Here is a 23,879-nt window from a genome sequence, read left to right on the forward strand (position 1 = left end):
ATGAGACTGCCCCAAATTTGGGAAATCTACATCAGAAGACCTTCAGCCGAATCGCCCAAGAATACCAACATTGCTCGCTAGGGAGCACCATCAGGACTTTTAGAAGAAAGAATAGCTTCCTGCTTCTTCCTTATTTACTATTTGTTGTGCTTGCATGCACGTGTCTTGTTTTTAAGTTCCTGTGAAAATGGCAATGTGACGTTGCCGAAATATTGGAAGTGTATTAAAATTTATTTTAATGTATATCCTAGTGTACATTGTAATTTCCTTAAGCAATTTAGTAAAAATGCATAACCAACGTCTAAGCCTTTCCACGAGAAAAAAGATTAAACATCCTGTAATGGATTTTAAAGCCCAGTCACCCAGACTTGGTAATATTAGAATCAGAGGAAAGTTCTTTAATTATAGTATTATTTGTACATGTGTACCAACGGAAGACAAGAACAATGATGGAAAAGAAATATTTTATGAAGGCTTGGATAGACTTTTTGGTAGCTGTCCAGCTAGTGATATTAAGATAGTCATTGAGAACTGAAAGCCAAAGTGGGAAAAGAGGAATGAATTTCTGCCAGTTGTTGGCAAATACAGCCCACATGAAGTTACCAATACTAATGGAGCAACTTGTAGATTATGCTACTTCACACAATATGGTAATTGGCAGTACCTTTTTTTTTTTTCAGCATTAAAACAGTCATAAAGCACTTGGAGGTTACTGAATGGAAACACTCAAAACCAAGTTGATCACATTTTAATTGATGCAAAGCATATAACTGACCTGTTAGATGTAAGATCTTGTAGATGGGTGAACATTGACTCTGATCATTACTTAATTGTAGCCAGATTACGTGGAAAGATTTCTCATGCCAAAAAAAGAATGTGGAGTTCGTTTGGAAAAATTTGACTGCGAAAAATTACAAGATGAGATATACAAAAGTGAGTATATAAGCTTATTTGTAAAAACATTGTCTGAAACGGAGATGTTAGTTCTTTGGAAGAATTTTGGTCTGCACTGAAAACAAATATACTTAAAGTAGTAAGTTCTGTCTTAGGTAAAAAATCCCAGAATAAAGATTGGTTAGATGAAGAATGTGCCATGACCACAAATAAAAAGAATGAAGCATATAAAAAGATACTTCTAAGAAACACCAGAATTGCATTTGGTGAATATTGTACATCTAGAAAAGAAGAAAAGATGCTCCATCAGCTAAAAAAATCCCTTATATGAGCAGAGATTTTTAAAGATATTGAACATCTTAGAGGGGTTAACGATTGTAGAGCATTCTATTAAAAAATCAATTCCAGTTGAAGAGACATTAAACCTAGATTAACTCTCTGTAGAGGTAAAAGTGGTGAAATTATTAGTGATAAACAACCTATCAGTGGTGGCTCATACATAAGCACTGTGACGCTGCAGCACCCCCCCCCAAGGAAAAAATGAAAAAATTAAAATTTGTTTGTGTTTATAAATTATAACAATGCTTATAACATTATATAAATGCAGTACAACATGATAAAGGTTACAGCTTATGTTTTGACATTGATTGAATAGTTAATACTCGTAGACAGGCTTATACGTTGGTTATGCATTTCTAAATCACTTAGGGAATTAAACAACGTAGATTAGAATATAAATTAAACTAAACTTTAATAAATATTTCCGATATTTCGGCAACGTCACGTTGCCATTTTCAAAAGGAACTTACAAAAAGGTACGTGCACGCAGGCACTACAACACAGTAACTAAGAATGAAGATATGAAGCTATCATTCTCCTAGAAGTCCTGATGGTGCCCTCTAGTGGGCTAAGTAGGTGTTCTTGGCTGTTGGGCTGAAGGTCTGCTGATGTATGCCTCCCAAATTTGGCGTAGTCGCATACAACCAAATTTGTTGAGGTTAGGAGAGTTTCTTAGGGCTGAGGCTGATTCCATAAATGGTCTTTCGAATTTATATTTGCTACGGTGTATTACTGTAGCTTTCTTCCACCATATTCTGTGGCGTGTATCCAGAGCATGGTCTGCAAGACCAGAATGGCTGTACTTGTGAAACCGGATGTAGTCCTTATGTTCAGAGATTCTGATATTTGTTGCCCTGCCTGTTTGGCCAAAGTACGACAGTTTACAACTGTAAGGGACCTGGTATACACCAGGTAGGTCTAGGGGAAGTGGTTGGTCTTTGGTGGAGCGGATAAGGGATGCCAATTTTCTGTAAGGCCTGTAACAGGAGGTGAGGTCATGTTTTTTTAAAATTTTGGTAATTTTTTCCGAGGTGCCTCGGATGTAGGGAATGGTGATGGATTTAGAGTAATCTTTGTTGTGGAGGGGGGGGTGCTGTGGTTTGTAGGTTTTAATATTTTTTGGGGGGGTAGCCATTGGCTGAGAAAGTGTTGAGGATGTGATTTAATTCAGTGTGTTTAGGGCCATGTCGTTAGAACAGATTAATTTAGCCCTGTTGTATAGTGTTTTTACCACTCCATATTGTTGTGAGGGGGGCGGTGAGATTGTTGGTGAATGTATCTGCCTGTATGGGTGGGTTTTCTATAAACTGAGAAAACCAAGGTTCCATCAGGCTGGCGGGTGACTAGTGTGTTCTAGGAAAGGGAGGCTATTGTTTTCCTCTTTTTCCAGGGTGAACTTGATTCTGGAGTGTTGGTTGTTTAAGTGTGTAAGGAAAGAGAGGAGTGTTTCAGAGCCATGTGGCCAAATAGCAAACACATCATCAACATAGCGAAGCCATATGGTTGGTTTTTCAGCCATTATCCAATGTGACGTCTTGAAACTTGCACAGTTTGACTCCTGAATTTGAGGTCCTTGTCCACCACCACCACTCCAAAATCTCTCATCTCTTCTATCTCCTTTAAAGTTTCCCCACCAGGTGTATATATTGCATCCCATCACTGCTTACCAAATTTCAAAACCTTACACTTTGCAACATTGAGCTGACAGTTCCATATACCTGTCCATTCATGCAATCTATTGAAGTCCTCCAGTAAGACCACAATTGCTTGACTCCCCAATTTTGCATCATCTGTAATATAGCAGTACAGGTGCAATATTATCATCACCTTGCAAAGAGACAAAATGATTGTCACATGACAAGCAGTTAAACAACTCTCTGACAGTCACTGATCATACTCGGAAATCTGTTATCCAATCCCATCCATTTCGATTTATTTAACTGCTTGTCATGTGACAATCTCTCAAAAGTTTTTTCACTTAGTTATACTATAAATTAAAGATGCCAAGAAATTATATTCCTGGTTTCATCCTTTATCCATCCAAGTTACAAGCAAACAAAGTTTGCACATGAAGTCACTTCACGACTGGGCTACTTGTATATAGAGGCTAATGACTTTTCATCAGTTGCCTTAGTATCCCATAATGCAAAGCACACATTCTTACAGGCATGTATGAGGGTGGTCTGAAAAGCTCTCGGCCTAACAATGAAAAAACGAATTTATAATTTCAAAATTATTTGTGGTAACATTATTATTGAAGATGAGCAAGTTGCTAAAACATGACTTTCTCTTAGTAAATCCATTCTGTTTATTGCAAAGTAGAGATTCTCTGTCAACTCATTTCTGAATGTGAGCCCTAACTAACTTTTCTAAAATCTTCACCACCACTCCTGAGATACTGATTCGTCGATAGTTGGATACATTGGTCTTTGCACCACCCTTGTGCAATGAAATTACCATACATTCATTCATTCATTCCATTCCTGCAGAATTTCCCCTGTTCTGAAACTCAAATTATATAACCTTGTTAAAGGAATAGATAGTTCTGCTGAGCATTCTTTTGGGTTCTGATATCCCATCAGCCACTATTCCTGAATTCTTATTCAGTTTGTGCAGTAGCTCCAATACCTGCTCTTCATACACCTGAGTTTCTTCATCCAGTGAAGAGGTAGCAGTGAGCTCAATGTTTCATACACCAGATTGATAGCTTTTAGCAAAATGGGCACTCATTAGTTGAACAACCTCATCTGCATCTGTCACCCACACACACACACACACACCATCTGCATTCAGTAGTTATTCTTTCATATTCATTTTTTTTTTTTTTTTGATTGCAGCATATCAATAGAATTCTTTGGAGTTATCTTTACCTTGCAAATCTGCTTTCTTTTCATATTCAGACTTAGTTTCTTGTACAACAGTTGCGATTCTTCTGGCTTGCTGCTTATAATTTTCATAGCAGACATAGTCCATATTCACACAGTATTTCTTTCACATCATCCTTTTCTTACAAATCTCTTGCCTGATGAGATTACACATCCATTTCACTCCTACCCTATTTATTCTTTGAAATCTCAGGACACATTCTGATATTGCATCATTTCCGTATTTTTTAGATGCTTCCCATGCACTGTCGATATTCTTCTCATCCAGCACCAATGCCATTGTGCAGAACTCAGTATACTCCTCAGTTGGTCTTAATTTCCTGCTTTGTAGTTAAGCATGTAACCTTTCCTGAATGGAATATTCATAGACTTACCAAGCGAGTACTGCATGATCACTGTGATCAACTGAAGAAAGAATAGTTACTTCTTTAACTGAAACACTCTCTGACACTATAATCATATCTAACATTCTTTGACCTCGATTTCCTGTCACATGTTGCTTGAGAGAGTTGTCTCGCAACAGCTCATTAAATTCAGTTTCATTCTTTTCATGAGATTTTACTGCTACTCAATCAATGTTTGTATAATTAAAGTCCCTCATTTTGATTACTCTTTTCACACCATCGTCTTTATTTGGTGATGCATTTCTTCATCACTAGCAGTTGATCCACCAGGTTTGTAACAACACTGTACCATGTATTTTATCCTGTTATATTCCACCTCACATCAGATGGCTTCAAACTCCACCAAAAAGTAACAGCATCTCTCTCTCTCTCTCTCTCTCTCTCTCTCTCTTAACTAAGCTTCTTATGAAAACTTTATGCATTTGCAAACCCTCCTGCTATGAGCAATGAGAACATTCTTGTGAAGACTTCTGTAGAGAGAGAGGGGGGGGGACTAGGAATATGTTATCCAGTATTTTTCCACAAAAATTAAGTATTACATAAAATAAGAAACTATTTTTATTATTTTCTCTTTGTAAAATTATTTTGGTTCACATCATCAGGATAATTACATGAATACATTAAAAAAAACTAGAAAATGAATAATAACAGTTAACAACCCTAGTAAAAATATTTGAGCATGAATAACAATGGAAAGTATGCATGTTCAAATATTTTCAACACTGTTAACTGTAATTACTTGTTTTCTAGTATTTTAGTTTATTCATGTAATTATCCTGGTGAAGTAAAACAAAAGAATTTTACAAAGAGAAAATTATAATGTCACAAAATTAGTTAAGAAAATAACAAAAACATGTTTTTATTCTATGTGATACTTTGTTTTTGTGAGAAAATACTGAATAACATATTCGTAACACGAATCAGAAGATTCTGTTGCTTTCTGAAAAAAAGGACACTATGAATGACACCAGAGAGAAAACTGCAATCCAGTTGCATAAGGCAGGTGGGACCTCTCTACCATCAGCACTCATTAAAGTTATATTTCCATACTCATTTTTCCTCCTACTTCCCACATAAGGGAAAAAATTCTTTGGGATTTCCTTTCACCTAACTGCTTCTCATAATCTGATTTTGCCTTCCTTACCATGCTGGTCTCCTTTCTCCTTATATACTCTCCTGAACATTTTCTTTGTTTGCAGCCCATGCTTAATGATACTACTCATCTGTCTAACTCCTACCCAATTTATTCTCCTGACCTTGCTTCCTCCGGATAACTCTTGACTATCTCTATGCACTGTGAACATCCTTCCCTTGCAGATCTTTATGCCATTGTGACTGCTTCAAGCTGCCTCCTGAGTGTATCATAATCATCTGCCTTGTAGTTCCCCATATACCCCTTCCCAAAGGTCATTCCAGTTGACACTGTGATAGTATCATAAGATTTTGGACTGAGATTAGCTGGAAGAAGGACAATCTGTGGGAAAAGAAACTGGAGGTTATGGTCAGAGTTGTGAACAGGAAAGTAATATCAGCAGTGTGTTTGAACTAGCTAAAAAGTATCTGTGTTATTCAGAGAATGGTGAGAATTATCTGGTGTTTGGATAGGTTGGTGAACAATTTGTATTAGATCATTACTGACAGCAAACAGTTCCCTTCTGTAGTCTGATTCATGGATGTTGAAATACACCATTTCAGCAGGCAAAGTGTTCCACTTACTCACTCACTCACTCACTTCCCTTGTGAATAAAATCTAGCTCTTGCCCGTTTCTTAACTGTGCAGAAACTTAACTTCAACTGGTGCCTCCAATTTCCCCCCCACACACACCTTCCATATAACAAAAAATTTCATCAGGCAGTATCCTGTAATACCCATTCAAAAGTTTATAAACTATATCATCCTACTCCTCTTTCTCCATATTACTAGTGCTCATGATCATCTACATGTAATAATCCCAATATAAGCCTTCTTCTTTGCACCCTTTCTGCAGATTCTTTATCCCCTCCAAACCCAGGAGACCAAATCTGTAATATAGCAGTACAGGTGCAATATTATCATCACCTTGCAAAGAGACAAAATGACTTACTCCCTTATTGTTACATGTCAGTGTTCATTTCAACATTGCAATCTGAGTTAAATTTGTAATTTTTGTTATATGTCCTTTTGAACAATTTCCTATCCACCATAATTCTAAGATCCATACACTCATCAGTTTCTTGTGGCATAACCCTGCCAATATGATATGCCATTGGAAATCTCATCACACCAAATTGCATATTTTTATGCTTACTAACATTAAATTGATAGCCATTATCATTTGCCCACATTTCCAGCCCATTCCAATTATTTGCGTTTCTGATCTTTGCATCATTGGCAAACGGTTGAACATTTCTAGTCATAACTTTTCAAATGTCGTTAATGTAGAAATTAAACAACACTGGTCAAAGTACTGTTGTTTACAGGAAGGAAGTGATTCAACTTCCCCATCTCCTGGTCCTGATGGCATTTCTCCATTTGTTCTCAAACATTGTGCTCCACCCATCCTGTATTGTATCTACAATATATGCATAGCTCATATTTATCCCAATGTGTGAAAGAATCACATATCCAGCCTATTCTGAAAAAGGGAGAAGTTTAACATCAGACTGCTGACCAGCTGTCATCACCTTAGTCCTTTCTAAAATAATGGAGAAAGTCATTAATAGACAACTTCTGTCTGTGAAATAATTAGTAACTGTCAGGATGGTTTCTGACATTCAAGATTCAAGGCAAAACTTGTTGTTCATAACATTCCCAGAACTTTTGATCATGTTTGATGTTGAGGTCTGCTAAACAAACTGCCACCCTCTATAATTGAGTTGCTAGCTTCCTCCCTGGACATTGACTGTATCTTATCATTGATAGCTCCCTCTCTTTGAGCATCACCATCAATGCAGGAGCACCTCAATTCTCTTCCCATCACCTGCCCTCTTTCTCATGTACATAAACAACAACCTCTCATTTATCACTAATCCTATCCACAGCTTTGCAGATGATAGTACTCTCCATTCATCCTACTCATTTGACAAACCATCCAGTGCACAGATATTCCAAGTATCAAGATCATCTAGAACTAGTGCCTTAAACATTGATTTATGTACTATCCTTCAATGGAGCAAGGACAGTCGAGTCACATGCATTGCCACCAAAACAAAATCTTGTCTTTTCTCTTGCAAAAGAAATCTCAGTTGACATTTCCTTACTCTCAGTAATACACAAATCATCAAACAAGATCAGATCTCTCTCTCTCTGCTAGGACTAACACTCACCTTCAGCCTCTCCTGGCACAAACACATCACATCAATGGCTATCTCAGCATCCAAAAAAAATCTAGGCATTCTCTTTCATTCAATTTCATTTCAAGATGCTATTTTACATCCAACCAACTCTTAACAATACAGAAATCTGCTCATGCTTAGAATACTGCTCATGTGTTTGGGGTGGAGCATCTAAAACTCCTGTAAAAATTCTTAATGCTGTGCTGTCTAGAGGAGAGCAATTTGGCTCATAGATGATCCCTCTCTTATAGATTCACTTCAATCTCACAGATGCAGTGTTTTAGCTGTCTGTTCTACAGTTATTTCAATGGTCATTGCTCTGACGAACTGGAAACATCATTCCACCACTTTCTGTTGCACTTGATACAAGAGTAATAACAGCAACCCACACCTCTTTACTATGCAACTGCAAACATACCATCCTTTTTTTATTTCATTATCATCCTCATTTCATTACCTCCATCCTCAGGAACAGCCTATTGCAAAAAAGTATTTCCAAACAAGTACAACCTGTGCCTCTTCAAAAAAAAATGTCAGACTTCTGAGTTATCACCTGTTGTAAACATGGCACTGATGTGTTTACAGCATTTTCAGCAAATAAGTACTTTCTGAAACCTGTCTGTGAGCAGTCCATTTATCCAAGACAGTTTATATTTCATGTGGTATCTATTAAATGACTTAGCAAAGTCCAACAGTATTATTATTATTATTATTATTATTATTATTATTATACAACAGACTTCATGGAGTCAGAAGACTCATTGTGGGAGATCCATTATTCACACAATACCTATCATACCTCTCCTTAAACTCATTATCTGATGAAGCACACTCACAACCACCTCTGGCAATCCATTTACCACTCTCCAAACAAAAAAAATCTATTCCTAACACCCTTGCTAACCACATTCTTACACAACTTGCATTGGTGATCCCATGTTCTTTTCCTTCTTGCCATGTACAGAAAAAAGTCTGCACTGTCAATTCTATCAAACCTCTTTAATAACTATAATGCTTCTATCAGGTATTCTCTCTTTTGCTTATCAGCTAATTTTTGACATAGTCTGTCAGTCTGTTCTCATAGGGAGCATTCCATAGACCTACCACAATTTTTGTCACTTGTTCCTGGATCCTCTCTGCCATTTCTTCATCCCCACAGAATCTGAGAGTCCGGATTTGACCTTATTAAAACTTTATATAGGGGAACAATAATCCAATAACCTCTCCATCCCAGCTTGTTAGTGTGTTCTTCACCAACTACACAATCTGATGTGCTGTTTTGGTTACCTTCGCAATATGCCCTCTAAACTTCAACTCTCTGTTTCCTGTAGTTCAGTTCTATCAGTAGAGTACACAGTTTGTAATTTCTTCCCAAAGTGTGTATTATCTTGCACTTGGCTACATTAAGCTGGCAGACATTAACCTTTGCCTATACTGCTAGTCTATTTAAGTCTTACTGCAGGATCTCTGCATCTCTGCATCACCTTCATTTACCATTGCTCTTCCCAGTTTAGCATCATAAGCAAACAATTTACTGAATAGTAATTACTAAAGAAAGATCGAAAAGGCTTCGTTTCGGCAATGTAAAATTAAAGTAGATATTAAATCCAACATTTATCACCTTTATCAAATTGGACTAATAAAAGGTGAATATATGGACACTTAGGCACCACTCGTGTCTTTTAAGTAGTCCAAACTAGGGCAAACACCACTATTCCTATTCCATATATCTGAGGTGTATCTGAAAAGATAGCCAAAGTACTTATAAAATATAACTTTCACACTACATTTAAACTACGTGTCAAATTAGCAACTTGGATGCTCTCTTAAGGACAACATGCTCCTCTAGCACATCCTTTCATGTCCCTATGATTTCACCTACTGTGGACAGAAAAGAAAATCTGCTAACATACACTACCATTATTATGACAAGTCAGGACTGGCAGGTCACTGCTTTGGACACCCTTTCACAGAGGATTATGTGGAAGAAAACTAATGTGCTATAAATAGTCATTACTGGTCAGAGAGACTATTTTGAGAATCAGCAGTGGCTATGAAACATTATCCTTACCTTAACTATGGCTACATTAATCTGCCAAAAATTTTGGAAACAGTCAAAGATCTTTGTTGCATGTAAAATACAACATGCTGCTTTGCTCTCAGGATACTGGTTTAAAATCTAGCAAAATATAAGTTATTAAATAAACATCCTTTTATAATTTAGTTTTTGTTTGGTGTTGAAATATCATTAAAATGATGAGTTTTATTATTCATTCAGTGGACTTCAAGTTTATGCTATTCATTTTGCATTAGGTACTTTCTTGTTTCTTCTTAAAATATGATTTCTAAATTAGCTTTTTTAAAAAAAAAAGAAACTTTACCCTGAATGGATTGTAATTTTAATTCCCTTTTAGGATCAAATGATTGCTATCACAAAGTAATTCACATGCACGTTGCTTTAAATAACTGTCATGAAGTTGTTCCAAAATGTATTACTAGTTTATAATAGTATCGTAATACTATTTGAATATATTTAACACTAGTTTGAATAAATCGGTTATAGCAGTTATTCAAATTTAATATGAAAATCAGGAGTAAAAAATAAAGAGACTGAAAATCTGCAGGAATATTAAAAACTCAGTTACATCCTGCATGAGAAACCTGTAAAACATTTCAGTGTTTAAGCATACTTTTTAGTGAAGATGGTAAATTTATTATTGAAATATAAAACAGAATTAGCATAGCTTGTATGGTAGAATCAACTAAGTGAATTTATATGGAATAAGAGAGAAGTTAGTGAAAACTCCAAAGTAGTTGATACAAGACAGTATTCAAACCTATTTCATCTTATGGATGTGAGATCAGAGTAAGAAGTAAAATAGTTGATAAAAGAGTAGAAATCATGGAATCAGAAATGAAGATATCAGGCAGGAATTTGATTATTAGCATTCAGAATATATGAGCAAAGCTAATCTCAGGTGGTATGGTCAATAAAACTGAATGGAAGAGGAAAGATGATTAACAAAAGAGATGTTTTGCTAACCTTTCCAATCATTCAAACTTATACAGGATTTATTTAAGAGCATAATATTTGCATAAAACAAAGAGCTCAAATTAACATCTCCAATTTTAATATCAGGTTTTATGCCACTTTCTTTCATAATGTGATCTATTTAGATGATGAATAACAGTGGAGATAATGTACATCCCTGTCTTACCCCTGATATATCAAACCATCTTCCTGTACTTCAGAAATGAAGGTACAGGAAGATGTCTATATCTAGCAGGCCGTCCTTTTCTCAGAAATTATAATGACTGGTAAACTACCAAATCTGTGCCGGGAAGCCAAAATAATTGCCGTACCCAAACCAGGGAAAGATCCAAACGATGTGAAAAATCTACGCCCTATCTCCTTGCTTTTGCTTCACCGTTAAGCTCTTTAAAAGAATTCTCCTTAAAAGAATTTCACCACTCATCAAAAGAGCACTCCCGATTGAACAAGCTGGCTTCAGGCCAGGAAGAAGCTGCTGCTGTGACCAGGTCCTGGCCCTGACAACACAAATTGAAGCAGGCTTCCAGAAGAAACTTAAATCTGGAGCCACTTTCATTGACCTAACATCAGCTTATGACAGTCTGGATCATGGGGCCTCCTCCTAAAGCTAGGAAATATTATAAGGTGCAAAAAAACTTTCCAGCTTTTTGAATCCATTCTCTCCAACAGAAAGATCCAGGTCCATATTGGCAGAAAAAAGAGTAGGCCCAGATTCCTTCACAAGTCTCCCTCAGGGCTCTGTATTATCCCCTTTACTTTTTAACATCTATGCATACGACTTACCACACACCACTTCAAAGGAAGTATATGTAATCTGATGACCTAGCAATCCTACATCAATCTGCCTCCTTTGCCAACTGGAATCAACCTTGAACACAGACCTGAACATCCTGGAAGAGTACTTCAAGCAGTGGCACTTGAAGTCAGATCCAACAAAAACTTTGTCCACAGTATTTCACCTGAACAATGCAGAGGCAAATCGACACCTCAACCTTTCTTTCTGTGGAAAAATTGTAGAACACAAGCCCTACCCGAAATATCTTGGAGTGAGCCTGGACAGAAGCCTAACCTATAAAAGCCACATCATCAACCTGTCCAACAAAATTAAAACGAGAAACAATATCATTTCAAGGCTCGCTGGAACAACCTGGGGGTTGTGGTGCAGAAGTCCTAAGGTCGTCTGCACTAGCTCTCGCATTCTCTGCAACAGAACATTGTGCCCTGGTCTGGAAAAGAAGTGCTCACACTAACATTATAGACACTCAGCCAAACTCTACCATGCCCACAATTAGTGGGACAGTGAGAAGCACCCCCCTCTCTCGCTCTCTTTCTCTCTCTCTTGGCTGCCTGTCCTATCTAACATTGCTCCACTAAACATACGAAGAAGATAAGCCTTTTAAAGAACTTAATAAAGCAATCAGCAACCCACTGCTGCCCCTGGGCTAGACTCTTATAAATCCACCTAGTCTTCGCCTAAAATCTAGAAAGCCTCTCTGGGCCATGGACGAACTCTCTTCAGCTACCCTGCCATCAACATCTGACATGTGGAGAGAATACTGGTCCAACAATCTCCCAACAAACGACTTCTTGGTAGATGATCCCTGTGCTCTGCAGCCTGGTTTTGCTCTTCCTATGAAGATTTGGTGTCAATCAACAGGATCAGAACTAACCAGACAGATGTGGTTACCTACTACATAAATGGAAGCTGTTAGATCACTCTTATTGTGATTGTTCTCCCGTGGCTCTGACGATTACTCATATTGTGAACGACTGCCCAAGGCACCAATTTCATGGTAGTGTCCTGCAGGACATCCACGAGGAGACGGATGAGGGCTTGGATTGGCTTTCTAGTCTGAACATTGACCTGTAATTGGTATGGTGGTGGCGGTGATTATGGAGGAAATAGAAGTTTCAAGGTCCCATTCACCATGAAGACATTATTCTCATAGCTGCTCTACATCAGGATCAGGACTAACCAGGGCAGATGTGGCTACCTACTACATAAATTGCAGCTGTCAGACCACCCTTATTGTAATTGTTCTCCTGTGGCTCAGACGATTACTCATATTGTGAACGACTGCCCAAGGTGCCAATTTCACAGTGGTGTCCTACAGGACATCCACAAGGTGATGGATGAGGGCTTGGATTGGCTTTCCAGTCTGAACATTGACCTGTAATTGGTATCGTGGTGGCGGTGGTTATGGAGAAAATAGAAGTTTCAAGGTCCTGTTCACCACGAGGACTTTATTCTCGTAGCTGCTCTCATATCCCTCGTCGAAGTATCAGCAAGAACTCCTCCTCATGCCAGAAGATGATGATGCAAAGTGAAATGGGTTTTCTCTAATGGATCAAGATTTTCACATGTCACAACTGCTCTCTAATAAAACCTTGGATACAGCTAGATTTGTGTTGTGACGTGTTGAGAGAACATGCTATCTATCCCAATGGCTTTAAGAGGCCTTTAAGGCCCACAACCTTCCAAGCATGCTTGGATTTCGTAACCGAAATACGAGGATAGAATGGTCACTCCTATGCCTCAAGGTATTCTTGGCTGTATCCATGTGTGTTCACGGGGCCAGTTTGCCTGCTTGCGGGATGAAAAACACCAGATAAACTGGCGGAAAAAACCCTACTGCCCACGCCCAAGACCGGCTAACTTGGCTATGGCTGAGGAAGATCCTTCAGCTCCTCACGTCTCCGACGGGAATCGAACCTAGGACACTCCTTCCCCAGGCATATGGTTGCGAAGCGCAAAGCCACTAGGCTAACCGCACGGACTGAGAGAACATGCAGTCTTGTCATATTTAGTGCAGTAGGATGATAATTTTCCCTGACTTGATTATAACAAATTATTTTTGTTTTTTTAAAAAAAAGGAAGGCTTGGAATGCAGTTCGTGCCTTTTATGTAATGAACTTTTACATGTGAAGATTTTCATCATTTGTTTCTGGAGATTGTGATTGTACATTTCACTTGCCAGTTTCACAAAGCCATATGCATCAATAAATAAATAGATGTCTTGCAACCTTACAATTGTAGCTTTTGAACAACTTTTCTCTTGACACCTTGTTTATTTTCATTTTTCATGTTTCTTTTAAAAGTGAAAATCGGATGCGACTTTAATGACATAACATTCTGTAGGGTAGCACTCATGTCCGTACCTTCTTTTTATAGGTAAAAATTGTTTTGCCACACGAAATACCGGAGCAGAGTATGTGGGCAAAGAGGACCATTATGTCAGACAGAAATGTTCTGTTTTTAGAGAGTAATAATAGTATCATTGAAAGTTTATTTTTCTCTTGGTTAGAGTATAATAAATTTAGTTTAATCCTTTATCCAAGTGTGAGCAAACAAAGTTTGCACCTGAAGTATCTTCAGGACAGGGGTAAGGTGGTACAACACCAGGGCAACTCTTTGCAAAGGTGGAGCAAGCTACCAACACTCCTGTCTCAGTATCTCCTATAATGCAAAACACATTTCCTTGCAGATATGTCTAATGTTATGCATTAAGGGAAGGGCCACTACCCAGACTAGTTTCGACCTTTATTGAGGTCTCTTCAGTGGGAGCCAGGCCCAAGTGGAGATACCAGGCAGAAGCATTAGCAGGTCATCTCTACCTATCGGAGTTGCCAAATGGTGTGCCACCCTTTTTAATAAATTACTCTGGATTTAGAGAAAGATGTTGAAAGTTTATTTTTCACTTGGTTAGAGTATAATAAATTTAGTTTAATCCTTTATCCAAGTGTGAGCAAACAAAGTTTGCACCTGAAGTATCTTCAGGACTGGGGTAAGGTGGTACAACACCAGGCCAACTCGTTGCAAAGGTGGAGCAAGCTACCAACGATCCTGTCTCAGTATCCCCTATAATGCAAAACACATCTCCTTGCGGATATGTCTAATGTTATGCATTAAGGGTAGGGCCACAACCGGGCCACAAGACATATCCGCAAGGAGATGTGTTTTGCATTATAGGAGATACCGAGATAGGAGTGTTGGTAGCTTGCTCCACCTTTGCAACGAGTTTCTCTGGTGTTGTACCACCTTACCCCAGTCCTGAAGATACTTCAGGCGCAAACTTTGTTTGCTCACACTTGGATAAAGGATTAAACTAAATTTATAATAGTATCATTGATTGGGACATTAGTGGAAAGGGTAGTTATGTCAAAGCTGACTAATAAATCTTGGTCATTGAGTGTGAAGTTTTTAATTTTCTTTATAAAATGTGTATTTTTTATGTAGGAGGGGGAATATGAGAGAACTTTAGAAACGTTTAATGTAGTTCTGTTTTTAATTTATTTTTATATTTATATTTAAACTTTATTTTATTTTTTAATATTATTCATTTTTTTTCCACCAGAGGTCAGGCTAGATAAAAGATTAATAAGCAGCTTAGATTCATTTATCTTTTTAAAATGCAGTAGTATGTAGCTTGTTTCTTATACATATATATTTTCTTGATGATGACCTCAATACAGAGGTCAAATTGAATGTTAATTTCCTAATATTAAGTAAAGTAATTATTTTAACATGTGTGTTGTGTCTCCATAAATTCTTAATCATGAATGCTGACCATCCATTAATATGAAATTATTAAGCCAACAACTTGCATATTGAGGAAATATTCATATTTTGTTTTTTATGGTACATTGATCTAAAATCGATGATCATCATTTTTTTTTTTTTTTTAACAATTAACAATCTGTATTAGAAAAAAAAGAAATTTGTTACTGTAAACCAGTGGTTCTTAAACTTTTTTTCCTGTCATCCCCTGCTCAATTTTACACTATGTTGATGACTCAATAAAATAATTATAATATATTATTAGGCAAACCTAAATTACCATCAACATATTTGAACTGATAGTTAATTAAAAATTAATGAATTTGATACAAATTAATTTTTTACATATTAAACACATTGATAACTGTTCATTATATATAGAGGGAATAACTCCATATTTTAAATATTCACTTGAATATTGATGACAATTTTTTTTTTCCACTCATTTTAACGGGCTACAGTGCTACACAATATCAACGAAGTGCACCACACGATACAATGGGCTATATGCAAACTGCAAACCAGAGTTGTCAAATAGGCATTAGGAAAAGTAGCAGATAAAGCTTATAAATGTAGTGGATTCTGCTAAAAATAGCCCAAATTAATTATTTTCAATGTAGAACATTCAGACCAAAAAGAAGCTCAGTTACTTCACTTTCAATGTAAAAATTCTAAAAAATAAGTAGTGAATAAATTTGAACAGTATTGCCAGACATACAATATTCTGAAAACAGTGTTGCAAACATACAATATAAATAGGGGTGCTAGATTAAATACAGAAGTTTTTGCTTTTATTATATTAGCAATATTATAATGCTTACCATCCTCCTCAGCATTCATGGGGGGGGGGTTCCATCCAGGTTAAGGACCACTGCTGTAAACAGTCCTTTGTAGCAAAAATTAATAAAATAAGTCTGTAATCATTTCAGCATACATTTATTCCCTTTTATTAATTACTAATATTTATGGCAGGGATCTTCAACACATAGGCCCGCAGAGCTCTTTGACGTGGCCTGCAGCCATTTTGAAAAAATAACTACTTAACATTAAAACATGATTAAATAAAAAATAATTTCAATGAAGCCCGCAGGCCACTAAGCTATACTGTCGTATTTAGAATTGTAAGATGCTTTCCAGATTCACAAGGAACGCTGTGCATTTGATACTTTACATAAAATCTTATAAAAGTAAATATAAATAGACATGCTTCTTCAGCCATCTACCAGCAGCAAGCAGTATTTAAGTACTAGTACTTCGCAAGTAGATGGCTGAAGCAGTAGTTTCTTCAAGTGCACTTTCTAGTGCCTTCCAGATACATCTCGAAGGTTCTCGATACTTCGTTATTTTTATATAAATACAAGAGGATCTCTCATTCACAGTCAGTCGTGAACAGTATGATATTCGTGTATAAGTGCCTATTGTGATTTTATATTGCCAGACTTTTTTCATTTGTGCGAGACATATTTAGTGGATAATAACCATTACATGGCCATTTTGGATCAGTTTTTGGGTTCACCTTTCATCACTATGGCGTCTCCGAGTAAAAAGCGTAAATCAAGTGATTCTTGTTGAATTTTTAATGAAAAGTGAACCAGTTTGTACTTTTTTGTGCCGATCGACGATATGCCAGTGTGTTTAATCTGTCGTGAGTCAGTGTCAATATCAAATGAGTACAAACAAAAAATGACACTATGGGACAAAGTATGCGTCCAGTTTTGATCATCTTCAAGGGCAGCTTTGTGTGGACAAAGTGAACCGTATCCAATTTAAAATGCCAGCATTGTACATTTAAAAGGCAGAGGGAAGAGAGCGAAGCGTGCATCAAAGTAAGTTATGTAATAGCCAAAAAAATTTCTAAAAAATCAAAAGCTTCTTGGACGGCGAATTTGTGAAAAAGTGTGTCATCACTGCTGGGGATATTCTGTGTCCAAATAAAAGGGAAGTGTTTAAAAACTGAGTTTGTCTGTAGTAACTGTAGCACAACATGTCAAAGAACTTGCTAATGACATTGAAGGAACTTTAAAAAAAAACGGTCATCTGAATTTACGTCATATTCACTTGCTTTAAATGAGAGCACAGATGTGAAGGATACAGCACAATTGGCTATCTTTGTCTGTGGCACTGATCAACAATTCAATGTGACAGAAGAACTGCTAGCGCTCGTACCTATGAAGGGAATGACGAAAGCCACTGATATTCTGAAGCCACCAAGAAAATGCTCCAGCGTTTCGCGACCTCAGCTTAACCAACTTCGAGGGTGTGGCAACTGATGGTGCCCCTGCTATGGTGGGAAAGAATGAAGGATTTGTTGCGCTGCTATGGAAAGAACCTGAACTAGAAGGAAAATATTTCATCCATTACCGCTGTTTAATCCACCAGAAGAAGTTGTGCACGAACGCTATTGGATATGAGAATGTCATAAAAGTTATTGTGACTGTCATCAACATTATTAGGGCAAGAGGATTGAATCATCGTCAATTCCAAGAGTATTTGACCCAAGAGTGCAAAGTGGATCACAGCAATGTGGTTTATTATAGTGATGTGCATTGGTTGAGTAGAGGGAAGGTTCTTAAAAGAGTCTTTGACTTAAGGAGCGAAATACAGCAGTTCGTGCAAATCAAGGGGAATCCAATTGCTTAATTTAATGATCCAAAGTGGATGACAGACTTTGTTACCGACATCTCGTTGCATATGAATGACCTAAACATACAGCTACAATCCAAAGATCAACTGGTTCGCACTCTGTTTTGATCACATCAAAGCTTTTGTGGCCAAGCTCAAACTTTGGGAGGCACAACTCGCAAAAAAAGACTCAACTCATTTTCAGCTTCTTGCTGAGTCCAACTGTTTGTTTCTTGATGAATACGCTACAAAATTAGCCGTGTTGCGAAGCGAGTTTGAAGAGAGATTTAGTGATTTTCATAACCAACAGTCTTCTTTAGATTTATTTTTAATGCCATTCAGTGTCATTGCTGCCGAAATGCCAAGCTTAGTACAAATGGAGCTACTTGAACTCGAAAACAACTCCTCTTTGAGAGAAAAATTATTCAGTGTGCTCTTGCTTACATTTCACAAAGACTACATTTCTGAGGACGCATTCCCTAATCTTTGCCAGCATGATTTGAAGATGTGCGCTTTGTTAGGAAGCACATACTTATATGAGCGGTTCTCCAGAAGAAAGCATGTGAAGTCCAAGACAAGAACTCGGATTACAGACCAACATCTCGAGAATACTCTGCACGTAGCGACTTCCAACATTGATGCTAACATCAACAAGTTTGTCAAGGAAAAACATTGCCAAGTTGCCCATTGACATTGTAAAAAATTAATGTTTTCTTCATTAAATTATCTTTTTTCAAGTATTGAATATATTTACTTATCATGAACCTCTGACCTCTTAAAGCTGAATTTGTTTATTTTTATAGGATTTTATGTAAAGTATCAAACGTACAGTGTTCCTTGTGAATCTGGAAAGCATCTTACAATTCTAAATACCACACTATAGCTTAGTCGCCCGGTGGCTTCATTGAAATTTTTAATCCGGCCCGCACTGTCTGAAAGGTTGAAGACTCCTGATTTATGGATTAATATATATGTATATTGTTAAACTTTGATAAATTGAGATTCCTAAGAATTCTAATTTTATCATCGTTTAACAGGAAAAACCTTGTAGAGAACATGCTTGCTTCTAGGTATGTGCTGTGTGCAACTGGTAAAATATAGATTACATTATTATACAGAAAAAAGATTGTGAATATTTCAAGGAAGGAATACTTACTTGATTGTATAATGCCAGTGATACATTATAAATTAATAATATTTTGTTAGAATTGATAATATAATGTTTTATAGTATGACTTGCATTAAGCTGCTGTGAACAAAAGTTCAAAGTGTGCGGGCATGCCGATGGTAAGAAAGGTTGCCCCCAGGCAGTCGCGCACCCACGGCACTTGCAGAAGCGAGTGGTCAGAAAAAACAAACGATATGAAACGAGACCCACGTGGGAGAAATTATACACATTGGGTGAGCTACGTAAGTTACGGTGATTGCCAATAGGGGCGATGATATAAAAGGGTTATGAACCCCCTTCCCCTCCCCCACATGGGTTTTTTTTCCCTTCTCTCTTGGCTGGTAGTCTCGTGTATTCTGGTGGGTAGACGGCTGCATGGAGGAGCATCTTTGTCCAGGTGTGCTCAGGCGAAGGATCAGCGGAGAGCTCTGTTAGGAATCCCGAGGGTGGTAATAGGATATGCCGCTTATGAGCTGGAAGGATCACGTGCTCCTAATCACACGATGAAAGAACACATCTCCATTCGACTGATGGGCAATCCATGGAAAGGGCTCAGCATCTAGGCTACAGTCCTCGTGGAAGCAGAATCGCCTTACGCCATCGTTATATCTGGAGTGGGCTAGTTATGCTGGGATCATATGGACTTACCTTTGACCAGAGAAATCCATGCCATAGCACCGACTAAATGAATTGGAAGGGAGATCGATCGGAGAACGGCAGTCAGAAGTTGAAGGAACAAGTATGAAGAACCAGTGTGTACAGTAACGTTGAAAATTCTTTGTCTATATAATGTGTATAAGAAAATTAAGATGTTATAAATGAGATTAAGGGAAATTGAAGACTTTCATATAATTAAGACAGGACTGTAGCACCTTAATATTAGAACACATAGTGAGGTAACTCCTATACGGTTAAACTAATGTGTATGTTTTTGAAAGTATTAAGAAGGTTTAGTCTGAGTAATGTGATACGATATGGTGATTAATGTGAATATTGCAGTCAAGTTTTGTCAGTTTGTGAAATAACATATTCATGTTTGCATATTAATGTCCTTACTTAATAAGGATACCTATAATTTTCTCTGAGTAATATTGAAGTTTTGGATTGAGTTTCTTTGTATTGTAAATTGTATTAATGTGTCAAATAAACCTTTGCTATCTTTAATCCGAGTGTCTGAGTATTGGAATCCGATGCACCACTTGCAAAAAGATACGAATCTAAGCGGGAGAAAATAGATTGTGTTATAGGTCACGATTGCAAATCAGTAGTCATTATAGTACGCCTTTGAGATCACTTCTTGGTTAAGACATGTTTAACTTAATCTAATAGGTGGTGCAGCAAAAAAAATATAAATATTCCTAATGCTTTAAGAGAAGTGAGATTTCAAAGACTTTGCCATGCTGGTTTTGGCCTGAGGCAGTTCATTTGTGTTTTAGAGGTATCACGTGACTCCCTAGGAAGGATCCAGCATATAGTACATATATTAATAGAATTTAAGAAAGCGGGACACAACAATGTATATATATATATATATGGCTAATAGTTTTGGTGATGAGTTAATATTTAACCCATCACCATAAGGATGGAGAAAGCATTTTTGCATTTGCAACTTTAAATGATGCATCTGTATTATTATTAGTTTTTGCCTTTTACTCAAGTAATAGTTTTATATATTATAATTTTAATATCGGTGATGTCTGTCTGTACTGTTTTTATGATTTCACACATGAAAGCCCACAGGACTTTAACACTACAATGCTATGTGTGGGTAAGTGATTAAGGAGAAAAAGGGTAGCCCTATTGATATGTTTCTTAAAGAGTTGGAGGTTGTATTCAGTGGAAAAAACAGTATGAGAAAGATTGTTCCAAAGAATAGAGGTGGATGGAATGAAGGATGATAGTGGCCAATTCGGAGGAGCAGTACTCATGAAAGTACCTATAGAAAAGGCACAGTGCAGAAACAGAGCACCTATTGGATAGTGAGGGAAGGGTCATCTATTAAGCAGCTTGTCCTCTTCTGATTATCATCAAGAATTCTTAGGTATTGGATACACCAAATGTGGGAACAATATTGCAAGGTTAGTCTAATCTGAGACTTATAAAGTGTTAGCATTTGAGAGGAAGAGAAGTAATGTTTGAATGGAAAAGAACACCAAGCTTTATAGAGGCTGAGTAGGATATGTTTGCCAGGGTAAACTGGATGTGGCAGTCAACCCAAGTAGAGTAAGGTAGGATCTTTCTTGCAGGTAATAAGGCAGGCTTGAGTTTCTATGGCATTGAAATTTACTAAGTTTTCTTCACTCTATATGAGGATGTTGAGGAGATCAGTGTTTAAGTCTTTGTTTATGGAAGATCTTGAGGCTTCTATCATTAGAGTATTATGAGGTTTCTTGAATGAGAAAGAGTACTGTCATTGGCAAAGCTGTAAATAGGTCAGAAGAGAGAAAGTCATTGATGTAAAGGAGGAAGAGGTTGGTGAGAGTACAGAATTTCTGGGAATACTCTGTCTATTCACCATGCACGTAAAATTAATTTGTGATGTCACTTGGTAGCTGAGTGATACATTCAAAAAGTTATTCATGTTATTGTCATTTTTTGAAAACCAGTGATGATATGATAGTTGTGGTTTTTATTTAATCTATAATACTCTTTTTGATGTTGTGTTACACATGATTATTCGGCAGTCAGTCATATCTTTTTTAAATACCAAATTTACTTTTGTAATCAGGTAGTCTTTTGATAAGCAGTCTGCTTGTTTCTTTTAAGCTTCACCTGATGTTCTCTATAACCTGCAACAGACATTTATTTCTGCATTGATTACCAATAATTAAAAAAAAAATAAGATCAAGTATAAAACAAACTTTCTTTTTCAACTTTATCCAATATTTTGCCTGATGACAGTATTTCTTATTACTTTTGTAATTGGTAAAAAATCCATGTTAGCCTACTAGGAATATACCCATGTTTCCTGGGGGAGCACTAGCTAGAAGGTGTGGCATGGGTTTTGCTTCTCTCTTTCAATGACATAATTTAAAAATGAAATGAATTAGCTTGCAAATAATTAAAAACAAAGTCAAACATCACATTCCCTGTATAGAAAAGTTCATTGACGGTGTTCTAAGAGTTTGTAAACATTTACTTCCAGTCATCTGATGATACATCTTGCCCTTGAAAATGAAAATAGTAATTGTCTTTTTTATTTATTTTTTTCTTTATTTGTGTCATTCTTAGCTCACCAAATGGAAACCTTCATTTTCCATTTACACAATTTAATATAATATAATACAATATAATACAATTTAAAGTGGCAAAACATCTATATGTTTTGCCATCAATTATCTGATCATATCATCAGGATAAACTCCTAGAACAAATATAAAAAATAAGTTCTGAAAAATTGCAATATCATTTTTTTTTGTTTGTTTGTTTTGTTTAATAAAATCCAAAATGTTCAGAGATAACAGCAAAGTCACATATGCAACATAATTAGAACATTTGCCATATGCCTTCCATTGTTTCATATGGTTTTATATGATTGTTTTTGCATACAAGATATCTTGTGTAATGCATGGCTAGATGACTGATTTCCGGGTGTGTTGTTTAGGCTACCATGCTAGTATATAACCTCACTACATGCGTTGAAGAGATAAAACAAGATACTATCTCTTGAACCATCAGGTCTTCTTATTTATGATATGGTTGGGAAGACCTAATTTATCCTTTTTTTTTTTTTTTTTTGTGGATACATCACCTTCTCAAATTTTGCCATTTCTTCCAATCTGACCTGTGTAAGCTTTGTCATGGGATTTGCGGATCTTAGACACTGTGATAAATTTAGAAAGGAACACTGTATTTTGAAGATAGGAAGAAGTTTCTTAACTGGTTTAAGGAAAATTCCAATTTCATCATCTAGTTGAAGTGTAGCATGTGCATGCTCTCATCAAGAATTTCCACCTGTGTATTGGTAGATTATGGTAAAGGGATAAATTTTTTGTCTAATATTTGTGATAACACATGTTTCTCTATGTATAACAGTTTGTGAATGGGTTAACCATTCGAAATTAATTGAATGTAGAAAAGGTTAATTTCTTTTTATCAGCATATCAAATATATGTAACATTACTCTGTTTTTGGCCAAACTTTTGCTGGGAGTAGTAACAATCCTTGATTATGTTGCTCCATTGCTTATGGTAAATAACACAGACTATGAATGTTAAACATACTAAAATATTTGGACTCATAACTTTGTTTTCAGCTGTCTTGCCTTTTATTGTTATATATGATTTAGTATTATGTCACATGCAGATTTTAACATTTCTGTCTTATCACTACTTGCAAAATATCAGTGTATTCTGATTGTGCAGTGTTCTTTCCAGCACCAAACCATGTAAATACTTTCAGCAAGGTCGAGGGGAATGTCCATTTGCAGGTGCCTGCTTCTATCTTCATGCCTATCCTGATGGAACAAAAGCAGTACTGCCACCACCCAGGCCACGTCGTAGAAGAAATCAGGATGGTGATTTAGAAACAATGGAGGTAAGTCCTCATTCTTTATGTGACATTCAGCTACTTATTATATGTGCAATTGATAAAATTCTTAAAATGAACTGTGCAAAATAAGTTGATAAATTAAGCATTATAC

General features: G+C 36.7%; 1 protein-coding gene across 4 annotated transcripts in view; it reads left to right on the forward strand.

Moving 5' to 3' along the window:
* The window catches only part of LOC150110112 (putative E3 ubiquitin-protein ligase makorin-1), a 287,948-nt gene that overhangs the window by 260,240 nt on the left and 3,829 nt on the right, over positions 1-23,879 (forward strand). For all 4 annotated transcript variants that reach the window (XM_090391472.1, XM_090391481.1, XM_090391489.1 and 1 more), the window contains one exon: positions 23,614-23,773. In XM_090391472.1, coding sequence (XP_090247598.1) covers positions 23,614-23,773 — 160 coding nt within the window. The remainder of the gene's footprint in view (positions 1-23,613; positions 23,774-23,879) is intronic.

The sequence above is a fragment of the Typopeltis vanoorti genome, chromosome 1 (assembly GCF_054136105.1).
Source record: "Typopeltis vanoorti isolate ZY-2024b chromosome 1, IOZ_Tvanoo_1.0, whole genome shotgun sequence".
Taxonomy (NCBI): Eukaryota; Metazoa; Arthropoda; class Arachnida; order Uropygi; family Thelyphonidae; genus Typopeltis; species Typopeltis vanoorti.